The sequence below is a fragment of the Cherax quadricarinatus genome, chromosome 33, assembly GCF_038502225.1.
Source record: "Cherax quadricarinatus isolate ZL_2023a chromosome 33, ASM3850222v1, whole genome shotgun sequence".
Lineage (NCBI taxonomy): Eukaryota > Metazoa > Arthropoda > Malacostraca > Decapoda > Parastacidae > Cherax > Cherax quadricarinatus.
The window spans coordinates 21,177,314-21,199,582 of record NC_091324.1 but is presented as its reverse complement, the minus strand read 5'-3'; the positions used below and the strand labels follow the sequence as shown (position 1 = coordinate 21,199,582).

The following is a 22,269-nucleotide window of genomic DNA, read 5'->3' as shown; positions in this document are numbered from 1 at the left end:
CTTCCTGCCCCAACCCTCTCCACCACCCCCTTCGTGTGTGCCACACACTCAGCCTCTCGCCCCCACCACCTCCTTCCACTCCTCTGCTTTAAAGAAACCTTCGAAGTTCCCCTAGCTGACGAAACTTTAATAGAATACTTGAAGATATCCTCATAGCCGTATTGAAGTCTCCCACCTCAGGTTGACAGATTTCAACACTATGTATGAACCCCATCCTACGTGATATGACAGGGAAAATATACAGTGGTTACCTATTGTTCCCACCGTGTAACTACCATATAGAATAGGGTAGCAATACTGGTTGGTTTAGAAAGACACGTAAGCAAACACTATAACATATTTATTAGAAAACGTTTCGGTCCTGGGACCTTGATCACTTCTAAACCAACTTGTCGGTATTTATTACCAAGGTTTATACCGGTAGTAATACTATTCATATATCCAATTTTGCTAATACAAAAAAGTGGGGTATATTCCCTACAAGGTTAAGTTTCTCAAAGCCTGACCGAGGGAAGCACGATGTTGTAAAGGGCCGAAGAACACTGAATCTGTACTCTGGAAAGACTTATAATTAAGGAAGACGTGATTGAAGTGTAGAAATAAAAAAGATTTAGAAAGGGTGTAGGAAAGCGTTGGTTTAGCACGAGTTGTGGTCAGGGGATTTTTTTTTTTTTTTTAAGATTTTTTCTCCGAGGGTTGAGATCATGGAAGCAGTGGAAGGAATACCGAATGAACATACCGCTATTAAAGCACTATGTTGCATCCAAAAATAGAACAAACTGATAAGCAGTGTCATTAAAACGAACACTTTCCACAGCTTCGACAATGGGTTATTTAAATACGTGAGAGGAATATAAGATTATGAGAAAAATCTGCTGCTCTGGGGAGAGAAGGTGTAGACCTCGCTCCAGAAGACGACGTAGGGGTGAGCATGATGCCGAGCATATCACCTGAGGCAAACATCAGTCTAATAACCCATGCAGCGAATGCTCGTTTGCGCTATCTAGGAGTGTCACGAAGGCTGTCAGGAAGTTTTCTTGTAGCATCTGGATAAAATAACCTGGACGACGTAGTAGTGGAGGCAGCTTCATACGTAGCTTTAAGAACAGGCTAACACGGAGTATATCCGTCATGGTATACACTGGCTAAGAGCTGAGACTCGACCCCCCTGCAAGGTAGGTATACCCACACACACGGTTGAAACTCTGCTTGTAAACAAACTTGTGTATTGCGAGTTCTCTCCAGCCGACTTTTTTTTTTTTTCAAGTCCTGATCCGAGTATCATACCTCACATCTACTCCCTCATACACTTACTCTCACGCATACCTACTTTTTTCCCTACATCTTCCATTCCTCGCATTTACTTCCCTATTTATCACAATCTTAATCCCCCCACCTCCCCCAACACGTCTACTCCTCCCTCTAAAAAATGGACTTTCCGACATTTTTTTCTGGTTGGCGTCACAACAATTTCCGTGATAAACTGCAACTTCCGGTCCTTGGTGCATGTACTCACCCATCTGTGTTTGCGGGGATCGAGTCCTGGCTCCCCCTTTCACGGTTCATCGACCAGCATTGTTACTGGCTTCTTGAGCTCTTATCATACCTACTCTTGACACTGTGCATGGATTTCGGCTCCACATCCAGTTCTTTCATTCCACTTTCCTCCTACCCTGAAACTTAAAAAAGTAATTCCTAACATCCATGTGTATTCACTTACTTTTAGTTTCCATCAGTTTCCTTGTACCTGATCCTAGTACTTTAAAAACAGTCTTTATTACCCTTATTAATCCCTCTTGAGTACCTGTTACGTCGTAAAATTGTGAATGACAATGGTATACTTGTTCCGTAGTTCGACTGCTCACAAACTGAAGTCCGTGGTTCGATCCCCGGTACGGGTGGAAGCATTAGGACGTATTTCTTTAAGACACCTGCTATCCCCGTTCACCCATCAGTAAAATAGGTAACTGGGTGTTAGTCAACTAGTGTGGGTCGCATCCTGGGACAAAATTGGCCTAATCTGTCAGAAATGCTCTGCATAACAAGGGGTTTTCTATATAGTAGTATGTCACTGATGTCAGGCAGGTCTGTATACCTTGTACATGTACTTGTAGAAATAAATGTTGTTATTATATTTTGTCATCAAGTTCGATTCGTTTAGTTTTTCTTCATGATATACACTTTTTAGCTCGGGGACTAATATTGTTGCAAACCTTCACACATTTCCAAACTTTCGAATACGTTAAATCCAGGATGAATGAAAGAAGTCCTGAAAGATTCTTTGCTGAGATTCCTGAAGTTTGTTCTGTGACTTGATGGTCTTGTATAGGATGGCAAAGCAATACGGTGATATATCTGGTGTGATGAATAAACAGAATAATGGACGGGGACTCTAACCGTGGTCCATGAGGACAGGAGGGCCAGGGGTGTAACCCTTCGGTCACGAGGGTTCTACTGGTTACAGACGGGTTCCACTCCCCGTCTATCCTTGTGTTCATTACTATTTATTTTTGTTTTATAGAGCATTTGGTATGTTGTTCACTCCTTTTCCTCCGTCGATATCTGAAGTTTTTCACCTCTTAGTGTGTACTCTCAGGTCTCTAGTTCCCACACGCTCGCCTCTGACCGAAGTAAAAAAATATAAACCACATATGAACAAGGTCGAACACAATGAACTTTTATTCCTCATTGCTTACGTGTCCTCAACCTGCTACCCCTTTTACCCCTTCCCACCAGGCTGCCTTCCGGGTGCTGGTAGGTAGTGGTGGTGGGTGGTGGCAGTGGTATATTCGTCAGGAAACAGGACTCATGTCACCTGACGCGGGTCTGTCACATGATGACCTGTAACACGCTCAGTATCCGCTGCTCCGCCTCAGTTAACTTTAACACCCACGTAAATAAAAATAGGGAGATCACTACTTACTAGTGCATTAAGACTGTTCTATGTACATTTAATAATTATTATTATTATTATTATTAATGAAAACGACAGACACCCGTAAATTTTAAGTTGTGAATGGGAGGTAATCAGAAATGATCCGATGAACGGAAGAGCAACTCAAATTCTTTTGATTAAAAGCTCTTGGGCAGCATGAAGGCACCTTCACCCTTGAAGAGGGGCACACCGAGGAGCACACAAGACAGGTCAAACATTGTTTCATACAGGATGAACATGGTACTACCCTCATAGGGAACGGAGGCGCGACTTATTGATGGTGACGTGCTCTTGATCCAAGAAATTGAAACCTGCATCCTCTTCCTCTGATTAAACCTGATTATCCCCTATACACTTGATCACTAGTTTGGATCGACAAGACCTGTCTAGACTGGACCAACAGGACCTGTCTAGCATGGACCCTAAACTTAAGATTGGCGAATATAGGAAAAAAAAATCAAAGACTTCTTTCGCTGATTTTTCCCCCAATTTACCGTCTTTGAGGCTGACGTAAACAGATCTATTTTATGTATCTCTTAATTAGTTTCTGTCAGACCGATCCCTCAATTTTCAATCGATTAGTAATTATGATATAATCCAAGCCTCTATCCTAGTGTTTATCCTTTTCGTCAGATGAAAGGAGTAAATTTAATCCAAACGTCTATTCTTTTGTTTATAATCCTTGCCAGAAAGCTTAGCTTTAATCCAAGCATTTGTTCTTGTATTTATATTACTCGCCTGACTGTAGTATCAACTTTCAACTTGGTACAACAACTCTTTCAACAATCGACCAGTTAAATGTCAACTGTTATACAGTGTACTAGACAATGAACAGGAATTCAGGTCAATCCCGTTTCCAATTTGGTCGAACAAATTAAAACGATGACGATAAGTCTGTGAGGTCCCCCCTCCCCCCACACACAAAGACCTCGTGGCAACACACGCCTGAACAACCTTCGGGGCAACACACACGCCTGAACAACCTTCGTGGCAACACTCGTGAACAACCAGTGTGCTGATTGAGCACTTTCACTACACAGTGGATTAACCTTTCCACTAAATTGTAAGTCCACACTCCAGCCCGAGGCACTAGGGCAGTGTGTGGAGGCAAGTTAGGTAAGATTCGTTAGGAAACCGGAGAAGCGTTTCCTGACGCGGGTCTTATGACTCGCCACTGGAGCTTTTGGCCATATGATAGAGGCCTTCCACTAGCTTACCGGTCCACCCCTTTAAAACTTAAAATTACGTGTGGAGTGTGAAGCTAAACTCTACCAGCCCGGGCCTCTCATTCACCAGGATCTGTTGGGATGGTCGAGTCTCGGCTTCCCGGCCGCCTGTATACCGGCCGCTACTGGGTTGTGAAAAGGGTCAAGCGACTCCTGACGTGGATCTCTGTGATGTTTTGCTCTCCAGGAAACAAGTCTCTGACACGTTGAAATACAAATGAATTTAATAGTTCGCATTAGGCAAACTTAATCATTGTCCAAGAAAAAAACCATGTTAAGCGCTAAACCCATGAGAGTCATTCAGCGCAAGACGTGCTGGAGATTTGATCCTCCGTTTACGGAGTGCGAGACAGACGCGCTTTTAGCTTTTGTTTTGATGCTCTTCGTGCGCAGGATGTTGATGTCTGTCCAGTAAAATATCTAAAAGAGGGAAAAATCTAGTTCACATGACAGGCCACTGGATTTCTGTGGGCATACAATAACCTGGTGGGGGTGACCTGGTTGGCGCTGGGTGATGCCTGGTTGACGCTGGAGGGTCAGATAACTTAGAGGAAGTAAGGTGGGATACAGATACAAGCAGGGAGAGGCCTGGCAGGATACAGCCGCGACATCATGATGGATGGTGACAACAATAAATTAAGATGAATTAGAGGCAGAGGATGAGCGACTTCAGACAGGTAGGGAGGGAGGGAGGGTATTAAGACACACGGTAAAGTTTCGCTGACCAGTGGCTTTATTGCCACTGGTTGGCGAAAGTTTTCTTTGATAAAATGTCCTAGTTACCGAATGTGTCTTAAATACCTGTCAGTGTTAATCATTTGTAACCTCAGACAGGAGGGCATCCTGCCTCAAACGCTGCTTCTCTCCCTTACTTATCCGACGCGGCCACATCTGTAGGTAGTACTCACCCTGAGGCCCTGCAGGAAGGCCTCTGAGCCTGGCTCGACGTGGGAGATGAAGAAGCCGGTGCCGTGCTCCCGTCCACCTCGTAGACTGAACCCGTACGACTCTCCGTTCCTCCTGACCAGCCTCACCAACTTGATCCTGCCCCCGCCCATACTCGACGCCCCTGAAGACGAACCATAGTGCGTGCTGGAGGCCAGAGCGTGGGCTGGCGGAGCCTCCACCCCCTGGAAGCCGTCGTGCATGCTCTGTGCTCGCATACTCATCCCTCACAACATCTGAAACGCATCAACATTATCAATGAACCTCTAATGTAAATGTTTATATTAGAAAACATCCTATTATTACAGCCAAACATTGCAGTAGTGTGTGGGCTTTGTAAACACATTAAGTAGGTAAATGGTACAGAGTTTAGTTTAATATGTTTATTATGCACCCCATACCCATCCTGTGGGCGGTAGTCAAAAGATTACAGAGGTACATAATTGGTCCAGGGACTGGACTCCAAAGTTTTGATAGCTGAGCAAGTTACAGAGGTAATGAACTCACAATTTACAAAGGTAATGAACTCCAGGTAGGTCTGGTCACAAAAAATGGTACAGAGAACCGACAGGATGTATAATTAAGATAAATGTGTAACACTTGCGTATCGTTATTTCTAATACTATGTATTAATTTAGTCATTCTACGCTGAATGTTTTCTAACGAATTTATGTCCATTCTGTAATATGGAGACCAAAACTATTCATCAAGCAAGTTGTAACTAAGGTTGGTAGTAGTTTACAAAATTAATGCGGATTTTTCTACAATCAGACAATGGCTATTCGAAAAGGCAGTGATATCTATATACTGAAACAGCCAGAGATAGGCATCGCCAATGGCGCATCAACTATTGCAGTGGACTTTTGTTACGACTACGTTCACTCGCGGATGACTGGCGCTTTCCAATTAACTCGCCACTCACGGCAGAAATGTAAGAATCCGAGTATAAACCTCGGTAATCGATACCGACAAATTGGTTTAGAAAAGACATGTAAGCAAACACTAGGACATTTATTCGAAAATGTTTCGGTCCTGGGACCATGATCACAAAAGTGATCAAGGTCTCAGGACCGAAACGTTTTCTAATAAATATATCCTGGTGTTTGTTTGCGTCTCTATTCTAAATCAAGAACCTGAGTGTCACTTTTATTGATGTTTAAAAATCGGCGAGTGTGACAGTGATCAGGGAAGCATGACCACAAACCAATTAAAGTCAGAGAAGTCATGATCTTATCAGAGAATACTCAGAGGATTGGATACAGATAGAGACAGGCTGTTTGAGACGAGTGAAGAGGGAACCAAAGGACGTAGATTCAGCAATAGATGAGCCATGGGAAGAAGGGAACCAGAGGATGCAGACTTCAGCATAAGGAGAGACACGAGAAGGCTGGAAGAGCTTTTTCAGTCTTTGGATGATAAGTGGAAGGCACTAGATAAATTGATGGTGAGGGGAAAACGCCATACACAGCTTCAAGAGTAGATATGACTGAGCCAGGGAGACCAGAAATCAAAGAAACCTGCTCATAAGAGACTAGAGGCGGAACCAGGAGTTGTGACTCGATCTCTGCTAGCATAGCTAGGTAAGTACAATCAGACAAATATAACTGGGTAAGTTAATAAAACTGGGAAAGTACAACTGGGTGGATGAGTACAACTAGGCAAGTGAGAACAAGTTGGCAAGAAGTGGACGAGTACAACTGGGCGAGTACAAATGTACGCCTCCTCTCTACCACAGTACTGCACGCCAGTGTTGGCGTGCGGCCAGATCAGTGCTCCTCAGCGCAGGTCATCACGCCCCAGGACTACCCTGGGGAGGAAGACGAAGACGGGAGGGAGGAGGAAGACGAGGAAGAGGCAGAGGAAATCGAGGGGAGGGAGGACTAGGAGGGAAGGGAAGGATCTGGTAGTGTAGGTAAGGTACAGTGAAAAGAGGACTAAAGAATGCAAGAAATCAACACCACTCTCTCTCTTCAAGTACAAGAACTTCAGTGAACATCAAAATGGTATACAATACCGACAGGTTGTTAGGTAAGACACATATGCAACAGTTAGACAACTTTATTCCGAAACGTTTCGCCTACACAGTAGGCGAAAACACCTTGGACAAGCTTTTCAAGTGAGAAGTGTTGGATCTGAGAGGGACATGACCTCTCAGTGCTTACATTCTCACTACTACTACTACTACTACTCTGCACCTCTCCTTCCGACAGTATTTAAGTCTCCGCACTGTCGCTTGATCTTCAGATAGTTCCTGACTATGGAACTGAACTTCTCCAGGCCGAGGGACTGACAACCTCAAATTCTACGACTACAAGGGTGATGGACTGATTACATCGTCTTCACATCTCTACTGTTCCTGCCTATTTTCTGTATTCGACTGAAGAAGCCTACTGTGTAGGCGAAACGTTTCGGAATAAAGTTGTCTAACTGTTGCATATGTGTCTTACCTAACAACAAGAACTTCAGTACATCTAAGAGTCCAAGATTCTTTGTTTCAGCAGTGCTACAGGTCAGTTTATTCACCTCAACTAAGTTCTACTCGATAAATTAGACACATGTGCAACTCTTGGGTATCTTTATTGAGGAAACGTTTCGCCACACAGTGGCTTCATCAGTGCATACAAAGGAGAATCGTAAAGAACAGGAGAAGAACGAGGTAATCAGTCCCTCAACCTTGAGTCGATGTGGTCAGTCCATCAATCTTGAATAGAATACAGCATATGTGCGGAGAAGTAGCTTATATACCGTAGGCAGGAGAGGTGCAGCAGTCGTAGGTGGTGTCATATTTGTCCAGTGTGGAAGTAGGTCGTGCCCAAGGGTTAGGCAAGCGAAGAATTCCCAAGTATTAAGATCCCAAGAAGTTGCAGTGTCTGACAGGATTGTAGATGAATGGTGTGTAAGTTCTACTTACACACTGGGTTTTCCATCCATCAATCTCTCTCTCTCTCTCTCTCTCTCTCTCTCTCAAATGTAAACCCGTCACATTAAAATCAACAAAGTTCTGCCATTATCAGAAACATAAAAGGAATTGGCTCTTTTCTACTTATATACATTTCAAGATAAACTATATAAATTTACTCCGAAGAGTACATTTCTTAATGTGTGTACATGCCGTGAGAGTAGCAGTACACTACACATTCATGTACAAGCATATATATATACAAACTTCTGGGTTTTCTTCTATTTACTTACTAGCTCTTGTTTATATCCGCTTATCTCCATGGGGGAGTGGAAAAGAATTCTTCCTCCGTAAGCCATGCGTGTCGTAAGAGGCGACTAACATGCCGGGAGCAAGGAGGTAGTAACCCCTTTTATGTATATTACCAAATTTAAAGAGAAACTTTCGCTTTTCTTTGAATTATATATATATATATATATATATATATATATATATATATATATATATATATATATATATGCATGCGCAAAAATCGCAAACAAGTGATACAAGATGCAAAACAACTACAGGGGGAGTTAAATCATAGCTCTAGGCCTTTCATGTAGCAATCAACGCCATCGGGAGCTTGCAATCTGTAGAAATGAGTAGGAAGTCCAAGTAGATCCGTTCAAGGGAACGGTCGCTAGATTTTAAGCCAATTAAATTAAACCATGAAGATCTCATAATTTCAATGTTTTTTCTCATCCTGGGAATGATTTCCAAGGCGGGTAATGAATAAACAAAAATCATTTGTGTGGTACGATGAGCGTAACTGAGGCAGTGAAGGTCACAGTATAATTATATTAAAAATATATTACACAAGAAAGGGAGATGTTCTTTTTTTAAGGGAGACAAATCTCGCGTGCGTGAGAGAGAGAGAGAGAGAGAGAGAGAGAGAGAGAGAGAGAGAGAGAGAGAGAGAGAGAGAGAGAGAGAGAGAGAGAGAGAGAGAGAGAGAGAGAGAGAGAAAACCGTTCATACTTGCATTTTGTACAAAAACTATCTACCTGTCTTTTGGAAAATCCCAAGAGGCTAGTCATACGCAACCAAGGAGTCGTCATTACCTCCCCCCCCCGTCCCTATTATTATTATTATTATTATAATCAAAAAGAAGCGCTAAGCCACAAGGGCTATACAGCGCTGCAGGGTAGGGAAGGAAGCAAGGGAATTGGATGGCAGAAGGGAGGGGGGATGATCAGCAGGTTACAGAAAACAGCGGGGCAGGGGATAGTACGGGGGTAGAGGGTAGCAAGAGATACAAGTAGAAAGGGCTGAAAGTATCAAAATTTGTGGAGTAAGTCAGTCGTTGTCAAAAAGTCAATGAGAGAGTCCGGATGAAAGGTGGGTCCATCAGCGAGAAGGGAAGGTAAAGAGAGAGCAGCGGGGCGAAGACGACGACAGAGGTAAATTCTGCGTGCTCGTTGATAAAGTGGGCAGTCCAACAGAATGTGGCTGACTGATAATGGAGCTTGGCAATTCTCACAGAGAGGAGCAAGACGCCTCTCCATGAGATATCCATGAGTAAGACGAGTATGGCCAATGCGAAGACGGGAGAGAGTAGTCTCCCAACCTCGACACTGGTGATAAGAAGACGGCCAGTAACCTATACTCGGTTTAATAGACTGAAGTTTGTTGCCGAGCATAGTAGACCAACGTTGTTGCCAACGGGTGTGAAGGTGGGAAGATATTACAGCAAAATAGTCCGTACATGGAATACCTCTATAAGAAACTGGTAGGTCATGTACTGCTGACCGCGCAGCAGTGTCTGCCTGTTCATTGCCCTGTACGTCAACATGACCAGGGACCCAACAAAAAACAATATCTTTATGCTTAGTAAAGATGCGGCGTAGCCAAAGTTGGATACGGAGGACTAAGGGGTGAGGTGTATCAAATTTTTGTATAGCCTGTAAAGCACTAAGGGAGTCTGAGACAACCACAAATGATGACACAGGCATAGATGCAATACGGATAAGTGCTGTAAGGATGGCATATAATTCAGCAGTAAAAATACTAGCTGAAGATAGTAAATGCCCTTGTACGACGCTGTCCGGAAACACTGCTGCGAATCCTACGCCGTCAGAAGACTTAGAGCCATCTGTGTACACAGCAATGGCATGAGAATGAGAGTGAAAGTGGTCAAGAAAAAGAGAGCGGGAAGCGACCGTAGACAGTTGGGCTTTCGAGCAAGGGAGGGAGAAAGAACAGACTCGAACAGCTGGAACTTCCCAGGGGGGTAGGGAAAAGTGTGATGCTACATGTACATAGAAAGGTGGTAGTTGAAGAGAAGACAAGAGCGAATGAAGGCGAAGAGAGAAGGGACGGAGTAAGCAGGGGCGGCGAACAAATAAAGAATGTCTACTAATATCAGTGACCATTCTATAAATGGAAGGATTGCGGAGATCATGAGAGCGTACATAGTAGCGCAGGCAATGGGCATCACGGCGATCGGATAAGGATGGAACGTTCGCTTCTGCATAGAGGCTTTCGACAGGGGAAGAGCGAAAAGCACCAAGGCATAAACGTAATCCTTGGTGATGAATGGGGTTAAGGCTAGAGAGAGTAGCAGGAGATGCCGCTGAATAGATCTGGTCACCATAATCAAGTTTCGATAAAATAAGGGTGGAATGTAGGTGAAGGAGGGTTCGACGATCAGCTCCCCACGAAAGATGAGCAAGGGTTTTAAGAAGGTTCAGCCGGCTGTGACAAGTTGCCTTCAGAGAGGTAATGTGAGGTTTCCAGGATAACCTACGATCAAAGAGGAGGCCCAGAAACTTGACTGTATCACGTTCAGGGATACGTGAGCCATAGAGGTACAAAGGATGATCAGAGATGACAGAGCGTCTAGTGAAAGTGATTTGGTGGGTTTTAGTGCTGGAAAATTTAAACCCATGTGTGGTGGCCCAATTGGAAACACGGTCGACTGCATGCTGGAGAGAAACTGTAAGGAGGTGACAGTCAGCGCCTGCACAGGCAATAGCGAAGTCATCAACATAGAGTGATGACCAAATATTTGATGGAAGACTAGAGGCCAAATCATTAATAGCAAGGAGAAAAAGTGTTGTGCTCAGAACACATCCCTGGGGGACACCTTCAGCTTGGATAAAGTCCGGGGAGAGCACATTATTAACCCGAACACGGAAATGCCTGTCAGTTAAAAAGTTCTTAAGGAAGGATGGTAGATTGCCTCGAAGGCCTAAGGAGTGGGCTTGGGCTAAAATATTATACCTCCAAGTTGTGTCATATGCCTTCTCAAGATCAAAAAATATGGCAATAACTGAGTGGTTATTCGCAAAGGCATTACGAACATACGTATCCAAGCGCAGTAAGGGGTCTATGGTAGAACGTCCCTTACGAAAGCCATATTGACGAGTGGAGAGACTGTTGTGTGTCTCTAAATACCACACTAAACGTCTATTTACTAGACGTTCCATTACTTTGCAAACTGCACTGGTAAGAGCAATGGGACGATAGTGGGAGGTTTCATGTCCCGTAGTGCCTGGTTTGCGGAAAGGGAGAACAATGGCGGATTTCCACAGCTGTGGAAGAACTCCTTGTGACCAAATAAGATTGTAAAGGCGTAATAGGACTGCAAGGGCTGACTGATGTAAATGTTGTAGCATACGAATATGAATGTCGTCGGGCCCAGCTGCCGATGATCGACAAGCTGAGAGTGTTGCCTCCAGTTCTTGAAGTGTAAAAGGCACATTATACTGTTCTTCTCTGAGAGAAGAAAAGTCCAAGGGTGCTAACTCTCTGGCAGACTTTGAGGAAAGAAATGAGGGGCATAGATGGAGTCCCTGAGAAATACGGACCAGATGATTGCCAATTTCATTGGCAACATCTAGTGGGTTTGCTATATCAACACCGGCAACCCGCAGAACAGGAGCCGGGTCAGGAGAATATTTACCACTCAGTTTTCGTACTTTTTTCCAGACTGCACTCATAGAGGAAGCAGAGGTGATGGTGGAGACATAATCTCGCCAGCAAGTGCGTTTAGCGTCACGGATGACACGGCGAGCGATCGCACGCTTCTGTTTAAAATCAAGGAGTCGCTCTGTGGTTCTATTGTACCGGTACCTGCCCCATGCAGCGCGTTTCAAACGTACTGCACGAGCACAAGCAGGAGACCACCAAGGCACGCATTTCTGAGAATGCCTGCTCGAAGTTTGGGGTATAGAATGAGAAGCTGCGGTGAAAACGGAGGATGAGAAGAGGTGTAAAAGCTCATCGATGGAGGACGAAGAAGGAACCTCTTTAAAAACAGTCAGGTGTGAGTAAAGGTTCCAATTTGCCCGATTAAATTGCCAGCGTGGGGTGCGAAGAGGTGGCGAATATGAAGGGGAAGTAAGAATGATTGGGAAATGATCACTGTCATGTAAGTCCGGGAGAACAGACCAAGTAAAGTCTAATGCGGCGGAGGAAGAGCAAACTGAGAGATCGATGCAAGAGAGAGTATGAGTCCGAGGATCAAAATGGGTGTGAGTACCTGTATTTAAAACATGGAGGGGGTGGGTGGCAAGAAAAGCCTCTAACTGAATTCCACGGGAATCACAGTGAGACCCTCCCCAGAGGAAATGGTGGGCATTAAAATCACCAAGTAACAGAATTGGTGGCGGTAATGACGAAACAAGGAAGGCAAAATCCGGAATAGATAATGCCCGAGAAGGAGAGAGATATAAAGAACAGAGCGTATACCACCTATGTAAGTGGATACGGGCTGCTGTGTAATGCAGCGAAGTATGAACAAATAGCTGATGGTACGGAATATCAGTGCGGAGAAGAAGGGCACTTTCATTAAAGGTCCCATCAGGAAAAGGATCTGAAGAATACAATAAATTATAGCCTGAGATGTGAGAAATAACAGCAGAGTGTAATTTTGGTTCCTGTAAGCAAACACCAACAGGGGCAAACTGGGAGAGTAACATCTGAAGCTCACCCCGATTACCCCTGAGGCCACGTATATTCCACTGTAAAAAGGCCATGAATGGCAATGATAAAGATACTTGAAATCCGCAGGTAAGGGTTCCTACGGACTAGGAGGGTTAGAAAAGTCCACATGCGGAGGCAGTGGAAAATGTTCAAGCAGCGAAGGAACGGTGCGCTGTGAAGAAAGGAGTTGCGCAGATGGAGCAGAGGAGAGAGAAAGAGCGGAAGGTGGATCAGTGTCCATTGATGGTTTGGTCTCTGCAATATATTCAGAGATTGCTTCAAGTGTTTCAGAATTCAGAGATGTCGTATGGGAGACAATATTGGGAATGGTAGGGGGAGGATGAGTAAAGATTGGAACTGTATTGGACTGTACCAAGGTAGGGGGGGGGCGAAAGGGTGGAGGGAACTGGAGAAGCGTGGCAGGGGACAGAAGAGACAGGAACCTGGGAGGTGGCAGAAGAGGAAGAAACTTGGGAGGGAACAGGGGAGGAAGGTACATTACGAGGAGGAGGGTGAACCTCTGCACTTGTAACTGAGCCAGTGAGAGGGGAAGAACTAGGGACAGAGACAGGGAGGGTAAAATGAGGAGGTGGAAGATGGGTAGGAGGTGTTACCGGACCTTTTTTTGACTTTTGAGAAGTAGAGGGACGATTGGGAAGAGGTGTCGTACGAGGTCTCGTCGATACTGAGGCTTGTAAGAGAGAACTCGAAGAAGCGAGATTAGACTGAGGCGTTGAAGTAGGGACGTCTGAGCCGAGGACAGCAAAAGGATTAGATACAGGAGTGATTATGGGAGAGGTAACCACAGAGGTGGGTGTAGAAGATGGGATACCAGAAGTGGGGGGACGTTTTGAAACACGGGAATAAGAAACACGTGGGAGTCTCCCTTGGAGGCGGAGATGAGAAACTGCCATGGCATAAGGGAGACCTTCTGTCTCTTTGAGGTAACGGATTTCCCGCTCGTTTAAATAGACCTGACAACGGCGAGAGTACGAAGGGTGAGCCTCATGACAGTTAAGGCAAGAGGGAGATCGATTGCAAGACGTATTAGAATGGTCATCGGCACCACAGACTGGGCATTCGGCGATAGATCTGCAATATTTCGCTGGATGGCCAAATCGCCAGCAATTTCTACACTGTTGTGGTGTAGGGATCACCTTTCGAACTTGTAACCGATGTCCTGCTATATAAACTGAGGATGGGAGTTCTCGGCTGTCAAAAGTTAAACGAGCCACATTGCTAGGGTATCGTCTCCGCCCACGGGCAGGAAGAACGTAAGTGTCTACCTTGAGGATTGGGAGATCTTGGAGTTCCAGCTGTTCTAGAATGTCGGTGCCGCATGTCTGGAAATTTTGTTGAACTATGGTATGGGGCAGAATAACGGTACCACTACAAGAATTGAGGGAATGATGTTTTTCAAGGGTGACAGGAACAGTATCTATATGGGAAAGACGAGAGAGCTCACGAGCCTGGGTAGCATTCTGTACGGTAATGATGCGCGTACCGCTCTTAAGAGCATGAAAAGAAATATCTTTACCAACATGGCGTAGGAGTGCCTTGCCAATACTATGGTCAGAAAGATAGGCAGTAGAGGAAGTTGGTCGCAAAGTGAAGAATTTAGTCCACTGTTCAGTCTGAAACTGAGCGTGGAAAGGTAGTGAAGGACGTGTCGATCTTTTCTGAGAAGAACGAGAAGGTGAAGGTGGAGAAGTATCATCAGCAGGTAATTGTCGTTGACGTTTAGGCGTGGGACCAGAGTTGGTCCGACGTGGAACGGGTCGGCGATTTGAAAATTGCCGCACCGTAGAGGGAGAGGCCGGAAGCATAGTCAGAGGAGAGCGAAGGTCTGATAAATCGAAGGAGTCAGTCGAGGCCTCAGTACCTGAAGCAGGTGAGGAAACAGCACCGGCAATAGGTACAGAGGCATGAGGAATGTCTGAAGAGTGGTCCAAAGACGAGGCGGGGTCAGAACGGGGTGCGGTATCAAGAAGGGGCCCGGGGGTAAAAGGTTCATGGACTAGGGCTGCCATGGTTAGGTTACTTCTTTCTTTTTGTTTTTAAGAAAAAAAAAGAAAGAAGAAAAGAAAATAAAAATAAAAAAAAGAAAAAAAAAGGGGGGACCGGGGAGGGATAGTTCCTAGGAGGAATGAAAGGGCCAGAAATCTCCCTCCGCGCCCAAGAGGACTCGACACCGCTAGTAGCGCAGATGCAGCATGGAACCCGTGCCATACCCTACCCTTCATGCCAGTAAACCAGCAATCTGGGATAGCAACCTCACATCTGCCGAGCTACCTCGGTGGACAAAAGAGAGGGCGGCCGGATATCCGCCACAAAGCATACCTCCTTCAGCCACCACCCCCGGAATCCGAAAGGTGGCTTCCAGAGATACACCCGTCGCCCAAAAGACACCCAAAGCTACTCCGGGATACCGGAGAGGGATCGGGACATCCCTAGGCAATCCAGATTCCACGGCAAACTACGCCACCGCCAAGAAACCTCAACGGAATGGGATCGACCCCGGTGTCCTTTCCTCTACCTAGGAACTAGCGTGCCTGTGGGAGAAATCCCAAAGGACAAAAAGAGGAAGGGCAAAAGGGAGGAGTGGGGAGGAGGAGGAGGAAAGGAAAAAGGGGAGGATGGGGAGGATGGGATAGGGGAGGGGAGATTGGGGGGTAATTAGGTTCGGTCTGAGGAAGAAGACCGATAGGTCTAATTCCTCAGACCAAGAGCCTCTTCACCACGCCAAGGAGCCCCCCTTGAAGAGGCCCCCGTCCCTAAAGCCTGCATATCCCAATCTAAGTTTATCCCACTCTAAGCTTACAACCATACAAGCTTATCACAGCGTAAGAGTATCACTGTCAGCTTAGCACAGTGCAAGTTTATCCTTCTATATAGTCTGAGTTTTCCCATAATGAAGCTTTTTCACTAACTGAATATCCAATAATTCTTTACCATTAGTTTGGAGAGGTTGTAGGAGAAAGGGGAGGGGAGAGATGAGCATTGATAAGCATGTCCTAGAGAACCCAGACGAGGGCGACGGAGAGTTAGGGGGCAGTCAAGGTCAACTTGTGCATGCCCCCCATCCTCTCAACATCCTTTCTTGCCCTCTAAATACCCTTCATCTGCCCTTCAGTACCCTATCTCCTCCCGTTTCCCTCTTTCTCTGTCTCCCAGTAAACCTCTTCTTCTCCAAGCATTCCAACCACTTCCTCTCTCAGGCTAACCTTCCGTTTTAATCCTCTCTCTCTGCCTCTCTTATCAATTCTGCCAATACGAGTGACAGTCGCGCAGATTTGAACGTTCTCTGGTACTGCTCAGCCACCGCCTCGCTTATATGTGACTAAATGAATTTTCGTACAGAAGTAACTAAATTTCTCTTTCCTAATTAAAGAAATCTAACGCACAAAAAGAAAATGGTATTACGTATTCACAGGCAATGTTTAGAGACTGACTTTGGAAATAATCTAAAAAAAAAAAAATCTCATTATATGAGGAATGGTCACAAGAGCCGGAAACAGAGGTTGTGGTCTATGCTACCTGGTGGTGGGAGGAGGGATGGTCTATGCTCTGGCCCCGTCTCAGACCGGAGCCTCCTAACCTGGAGAGGAAATACTACAGAAATAAGAACTATTAAGAAAAACGCAAGAATGTAAAGGGTATACTGAATATGTGTGTGAGAGAGAGAGAGAGAGAGAGAGAGAGAGAGAGAGAGAGAGAGAGAGAGAGAGAGAGAGAGAGAGAGAGAGACAGACAGACAGACAGACAGACAGACAGACAGAGACAGAGACAGAGACAGAGACAGAGACAGAGACAGAGACAGAGACAGAGAGAGACAGAGACAGAGACAGAGAGACAGAGAGAGAGAGAGAGAGAGAGAGAGAGAGAGAGAGAGAGAGAGAGAGAGACAGAGAGAGAGAGAGACAGAGAGAGAGACAGAGACAGAGAGAGAGAGCGAGAGAGAGAGAGAGAGATATTGGCCCGTCATCTTACGTGTTCAAGTAGACAGAGAAGATGAACAATCCTGTCAAAGTGCAAAGCGTTTAACATGTTTGTTTCACACTCGTCTGACAGGGCTACTGAACATTCAGATCATCTTCCAACAGCTCATCGTTGAGTGTTCTTGCCTGAATACTTTTCCCTGTTCAAAGCTTAAATGTTTTCCTACTGTTTGTACTTCCCTCTGAATTTCATCTTCCTCGTGTCTATTTTATGTATAAATAACGATAAAGTTACCAACAATATGTTAGATAAAAGAAAACAAAAGCAACTAGCGAGACATTACAGCTATGTGTTGCTCTCCAGGAACTTTAGGCTTTAGAAACCTTTTGGTTATTCAGAGCTTTAAGTATATGTCATTTTAATATTTAACAAATTTAAACTATCAGTGCTAACTTGTGACTGCCATGACCAAGTCTCATAATCACAAAGCAAGTAAAACTATTCAAAATATTTTTTTTTCGTATTCTGCAAATCCACGTCCGTAAAACGATTCATGTCATCGGCCAGGAGTGTGAGCAAACTGACACGAAAGGGAAAATATCTCCCACCATTTACGCTGAGAACCCTGTGGGAAGAGTGGCATCCTTCCTAGACAAGAGGCACCTACCCCTAGACACAGACCACAAACCCCACTACCGCGTTAGGTGACCCAATATCGGGGAAGGGGAGGGGAGACGCTGGAAGAAAGAATATAAACATTGCAGACGACCTGCTGGTCCATGACAATATTATACAGAAGTGACTTCTTGTGGTCATGGCGGGATTCATCGTTTTAATGAGGCTTCGTGCTAATATTTCAAGAGGTGACAAAGCTATCTCTGTTCTGTGCACCCGAGGTTGAAGTGGAGATTAATGATGCTTCAAGGCATTCTTGTCTGCGGGTGTCTGCTTCCTTTAATGGCGGGTGGTGTTCCAGTGATGTACACATGCGTTGTTGAAGTTGCCACACCTGCACGTGCAGAAGAGTTTACTTAAAACATGTTCCTAGTTTTTGCAGTATCCCATGTTGTATACCTTGTCATTGCCCCGACGAGGGATTATGCAAATCCCTGTGTTGACTGGTTCAAGATTATCTACTACGGTGTTAGTGAGGTCTTTGATGGATATACTGGTTGCTGTGGCGACTCCAGTGTTCCCCTTATGTGAGCGCTTTGATGAGGATCAGTTCAACTTGGTTGCTGGAAAATATGATAACGTTGTTCAAAGTGGTGTAAGTGCAATCTCTGATGAAAGAAAGTGTCGTTGGGCGAGAGTTTGATCTTGGTGTTTTGACTAGAGTGTTTAAACGGCATTTTTGGCCAGATACTAAGATTGAACGAGGGCTACGTAAAAGGGAGCAGCAGGTGCACTAAATGAACAGGGAAAGCAGTTGTAAGCAAACTTGGCCATATGTATGAACTCTGGGTATACTGTTTAATTTTCCATAGTGAACACTCGTGTTGAATATTTATTTAGAATGTTGGGGTCGGGGAGAGAGGGGGGGAAGAGAGGGGGGAAGAGAGAGGGAGAGAGGGGGGGAAGAGAGAGAGAGAGAGAGAGAGAGAGAGAGAGAGAGAGAGAGAGAGAGAGAGAGAGAGAGAGAGAGAGAGAGAGAGAGAGAGAGAGAGAGAGAGAGAGAGAGAGAGAGAGAGAGAGACCAAGACAGAGGGAGGGAAGGGTGGTTATTTAGCAGGTGAGGAAGGGTTGAGGGATGTGAACCCATGAATGAAGATACAAATGTATGGAGGGAGGGCTCTTTAAATAGATGGGGAGAGTATGGATAGAGACGTGAAAAAAATGTGTGGATGGCTGGAGGGAAGATGGACGAGTGAAAGCATAGATGGAAGAGAGACGGACAAATAATGAATTGATGGCCAAAGATATAGATAGGAGAAACTCACGGATGTGGGACTGACGGAAATGAGTGACAGGGTAGATTAATAAAGGTTTGTATGAAGGGGGAGAAATGGAGAGGGACCAAGATGCAACCCATGAGGTAGGTAGGAAGGTACATAGGTAGGCAAGTAGGGAGGTAGGGAGGGAGGGGAGGCTAAGAGAAAGCTACATACCCGATTTGTCTGGAGAGAATGTCTGAAGGGCAACCTGCAAAGAACAGGGGGGGGAGGGGGAGACTGACTTTTTTTTACATATTAAAATACAATACAAAAATTCATGGCTAATCCTGTAGAATCACTAAACTTTATATATATATATATGTCGTGCCGAATATGTAAAACTGGTCAATTAGCAAGAACTCATTTAAAATTAAGTCCTTTCTAAAATTTTCTCTTATACGTTTAAAGATATACTTTTGTCATTAATGTTGATGTAAAAATTTATAATTTTGCACCAAAAGGAACTTAGAAAACTTACCTAACCTTATTATAACAAGCGCAATTTATTTTAGCCTAACCCGACTAAATATATTTTAGATTTGTTTACAATAATTTAATACTAAACAAACACAGTGAAATATATTTTTTTTCGTTAGGTTCAGAATGATTTTGGCGAAATTATTGCATACACAAATTTTCACTTGTCCTATATGGCAAGATGAGTGTTGATGTTTAAGCCAAGATCGCAAGTTCTGCCTATTCGGCACGACATATATATATATATATATATATATATATATATATATATATCACATATATCATATCAGTTTCTTGTTCAAAGTATGTTTTTTTTTTACAAGATAGCACGTTGCAAGGTGCAAGATAGAACGTTGCAACATCAACGAGATACATTTTGAACTCAAGTTTAACGATTCTACAAAATTAACAATTTTTTCTTGTATTTTAAGATACAAAAGTCTCAGTCTCTCCTTCTCTCTCTCTCTCTCTCTCTCTCTCGGGCGAGAACGGCAGTGTGGGCGGCTAGTGTAGAAAGCAGTGTGGGCGGACAGTGTGGGCGGAGAGGTAAGGGCAACCTGCAAAGAACAGGGGGGGGAGGGGGAGACTGACTTTTTTTTACATATTAAAATACAATAAAAAAATTCATGGCTAATCCTGTAGAATCACTAAACTTTATATATATATATATATATATGTCGTGCCGAATATGTAAAACTGGTCAATTAGCAAGAACTCATTTAAAATTAAGTCCTTTCTAAAATTTTCTCTTATACGTTTAAAGATATATTTTTGTCATTAATGTTGATGTAAAAATTTATAATTTTGCACCAAAAGGAACTTAGAAAACTTACCTAACCTTATTATAACAAGCGCAATTTATTTTAGCCTAACCCGACTAAATATATTTTAGATTTGTTTACAATAATTTAATACTAAACAAACACAGTGAAATATATTTTTTTTTCGTTAGGTTCAGAATGATTTTGGCGAAATTATTGCATACACAAATTTTCACTTGTCCTATATGGCAAGATGAGTGTTGATGTTTAAGCCAAGATCGCAAGTTCTGCCTATTCGGCACGACATATATATATATATATATATATATATATATATATATATATATATATATATATATAACATATATAATATCAGTGTGTTGTTCTAAGTATGTTTTTTTTTTACAAGATAGCACGTTGCAAGGTGCAAGATAGAACGTTGCAACATCAACGAGATACATTTTGAACTCAAGTTTAACGATTCTACAAAATTAACAATTTTTTCTTGTATTTTAAGATACAAAAGTCTCAGTCTCTCCTTCTCTCTCTCTCTCTCTCTCTCTCTCGGGCGAGAACGGCAGTGTGGGCGGCTAGTGTAGAAAGCAGTGTGGGCGGACAGTGTGGGCGGAGAGGTAAGGGCAATAGTTCGGGGAAGAAGCATGACTCTGGTGTTGCCCAGGTGGGCAGGCTAGGGCAGGAGGCAGGGAGAGCTGGCATGGGCAGGCAGCTGGGGGTTGAGGTAGGTGGTTGAGGTAGGTGGTTGGGGTAGGGGGTCGGGAATGGAAGGGCAGGGCAGGGCACTCCGAGAATACACAACATGCTTCATAAGGTCACACAGCATAATCATGCTCCTCTGTGCCTTCATGGTGTTTATCCCAGCTGTCGCCTGTGCTCTGCCTGCAGCTGATGTGTCAGCAGCTGCTCTGCCTACAGCTGCTTTTTAAAATGGCTATTGACGCTGCTGACAACGTCGTGGTCAATGTTGGTACTCTCTTCCTGCAAGCTGTCACTGCTACTACCTTGAAGGCCGTCACTGCTGTTTCCTTGCAGACTGCTCCACTGTCATTCTGTGGCCACAGGACTAGTATCACAGAGCCCTGTCATTTTATTGCATATTTCAACGATTCAGAGCGGATTGAAGCATTTTCTGACATAATTTTTTACCTAAAAGCTATGGGTGGCCATCCCCTGATCAGTTACTCATTCACCTTGACTAAGATGCACAAATAACCCGCACATAGAAGAGAGGAGCTTACATCGACGTTTCGGTCCATGGATCATTTACAAAGTCACATTAACGAAAAGGAACGAACGAACGAACAAGTTCAGGTAAGATCCCAATGGGATGAGCGGGGAAGACGGGACAGACGAAGAGTAGCTCTGGAGAGGAGTGTTCTTAGAGAAATAGAGCCAGGGCTTAACCCAGCAGCTAAGGCGATCGGGGCAGACTTGAGAACAGGAATAGCAGGGACTGTTGCATCGAACTTGTGGTAGCTGAAGTCTTGAATCTTGAGTAGCTGGCAGCAGGCTAGGTCACATCAGAGGGTAGAATACATATGGGAGTTATAGGAGTAACTGAGAAGGCAAGTTTGCAGTGGAGACATTTTCGAACTTTTTAAAGCTGCTCCTAGATAGGTGGTATAGTTTAGCCTTGTTACTGAAGGTGAAACGTAGAGGCTTGATGAACTCAAGAACTTGGGTGAGTGTGAAGTGAAGCGGTGATTCACAGGCATACTTGACTGTTCCAGCACCGAGGCTTTTGTAGAGTTCAGTACAGGTCATGGTGTCAGTATTTGAAGAAGTGTAGAAGGTAAGGTTTTCCCATGAGGGTTTGCTGGAGTCGTCGCTATCTTCCTCTTCTGGAGTGGATTCATTGGGCGAATCTACAGTGGTGGTAGAAGGTGACTGAGGGTCGACAGGAGCAATGGAGAGGTGTAATGGTTGTGTAACAGTAGGCTGGGAGACGTGGAAGACGGTGGTTGAGGCAGCATGATCAACGTTGTCGGCGGTGGAAGTGGTTACAGAAGTTACAGGAGCAGTTGCTTGGGCAGGAGACAGGTCAGCAGGTGCAGTAAAGTTCAGGGCGTTGGGAAGGATCTTGAGGATGTCTGCTGAAGGTGTGGAGTCCGGAAAATTGAAGGTAGGCATGTCGTTCAGACGGAATGGTTCGTTAATAGCGGTGTTG

The 22,269-nt window shown here is 44.4% G+C and overlaps 1 protein-coding gene across 7 annotated transcripts in view; it reads right to left on the bottom strand.

Moving 5' to 3' along the window:
* The window catches only part of LOC128693867 (PDZ domain-containing protein 7), a 270,106-nt gene that overhangs the window by 87,735 nt on the left and 160,102 nt on the right, over positions 1 to 22,269 (bottom strand). For all 7 annotated transcript variants that reach the window (XM_070090906.1, XM_070090900.1, XM_070090904.1 and 4 more), the window contains one exon: positions 5,070 to 5,342. In XM_070090906.1, the coding sequence (XP_069947007.1) occupies positions 5,070 to 5,330 (261 nt within the window). In that variant the 5' untranslated portion in view covers positions 5,331 to 5,342. The remainder of the gene's footprint in view (positions 1 to 5,069; positions 5,343 to 22,269) is intronic.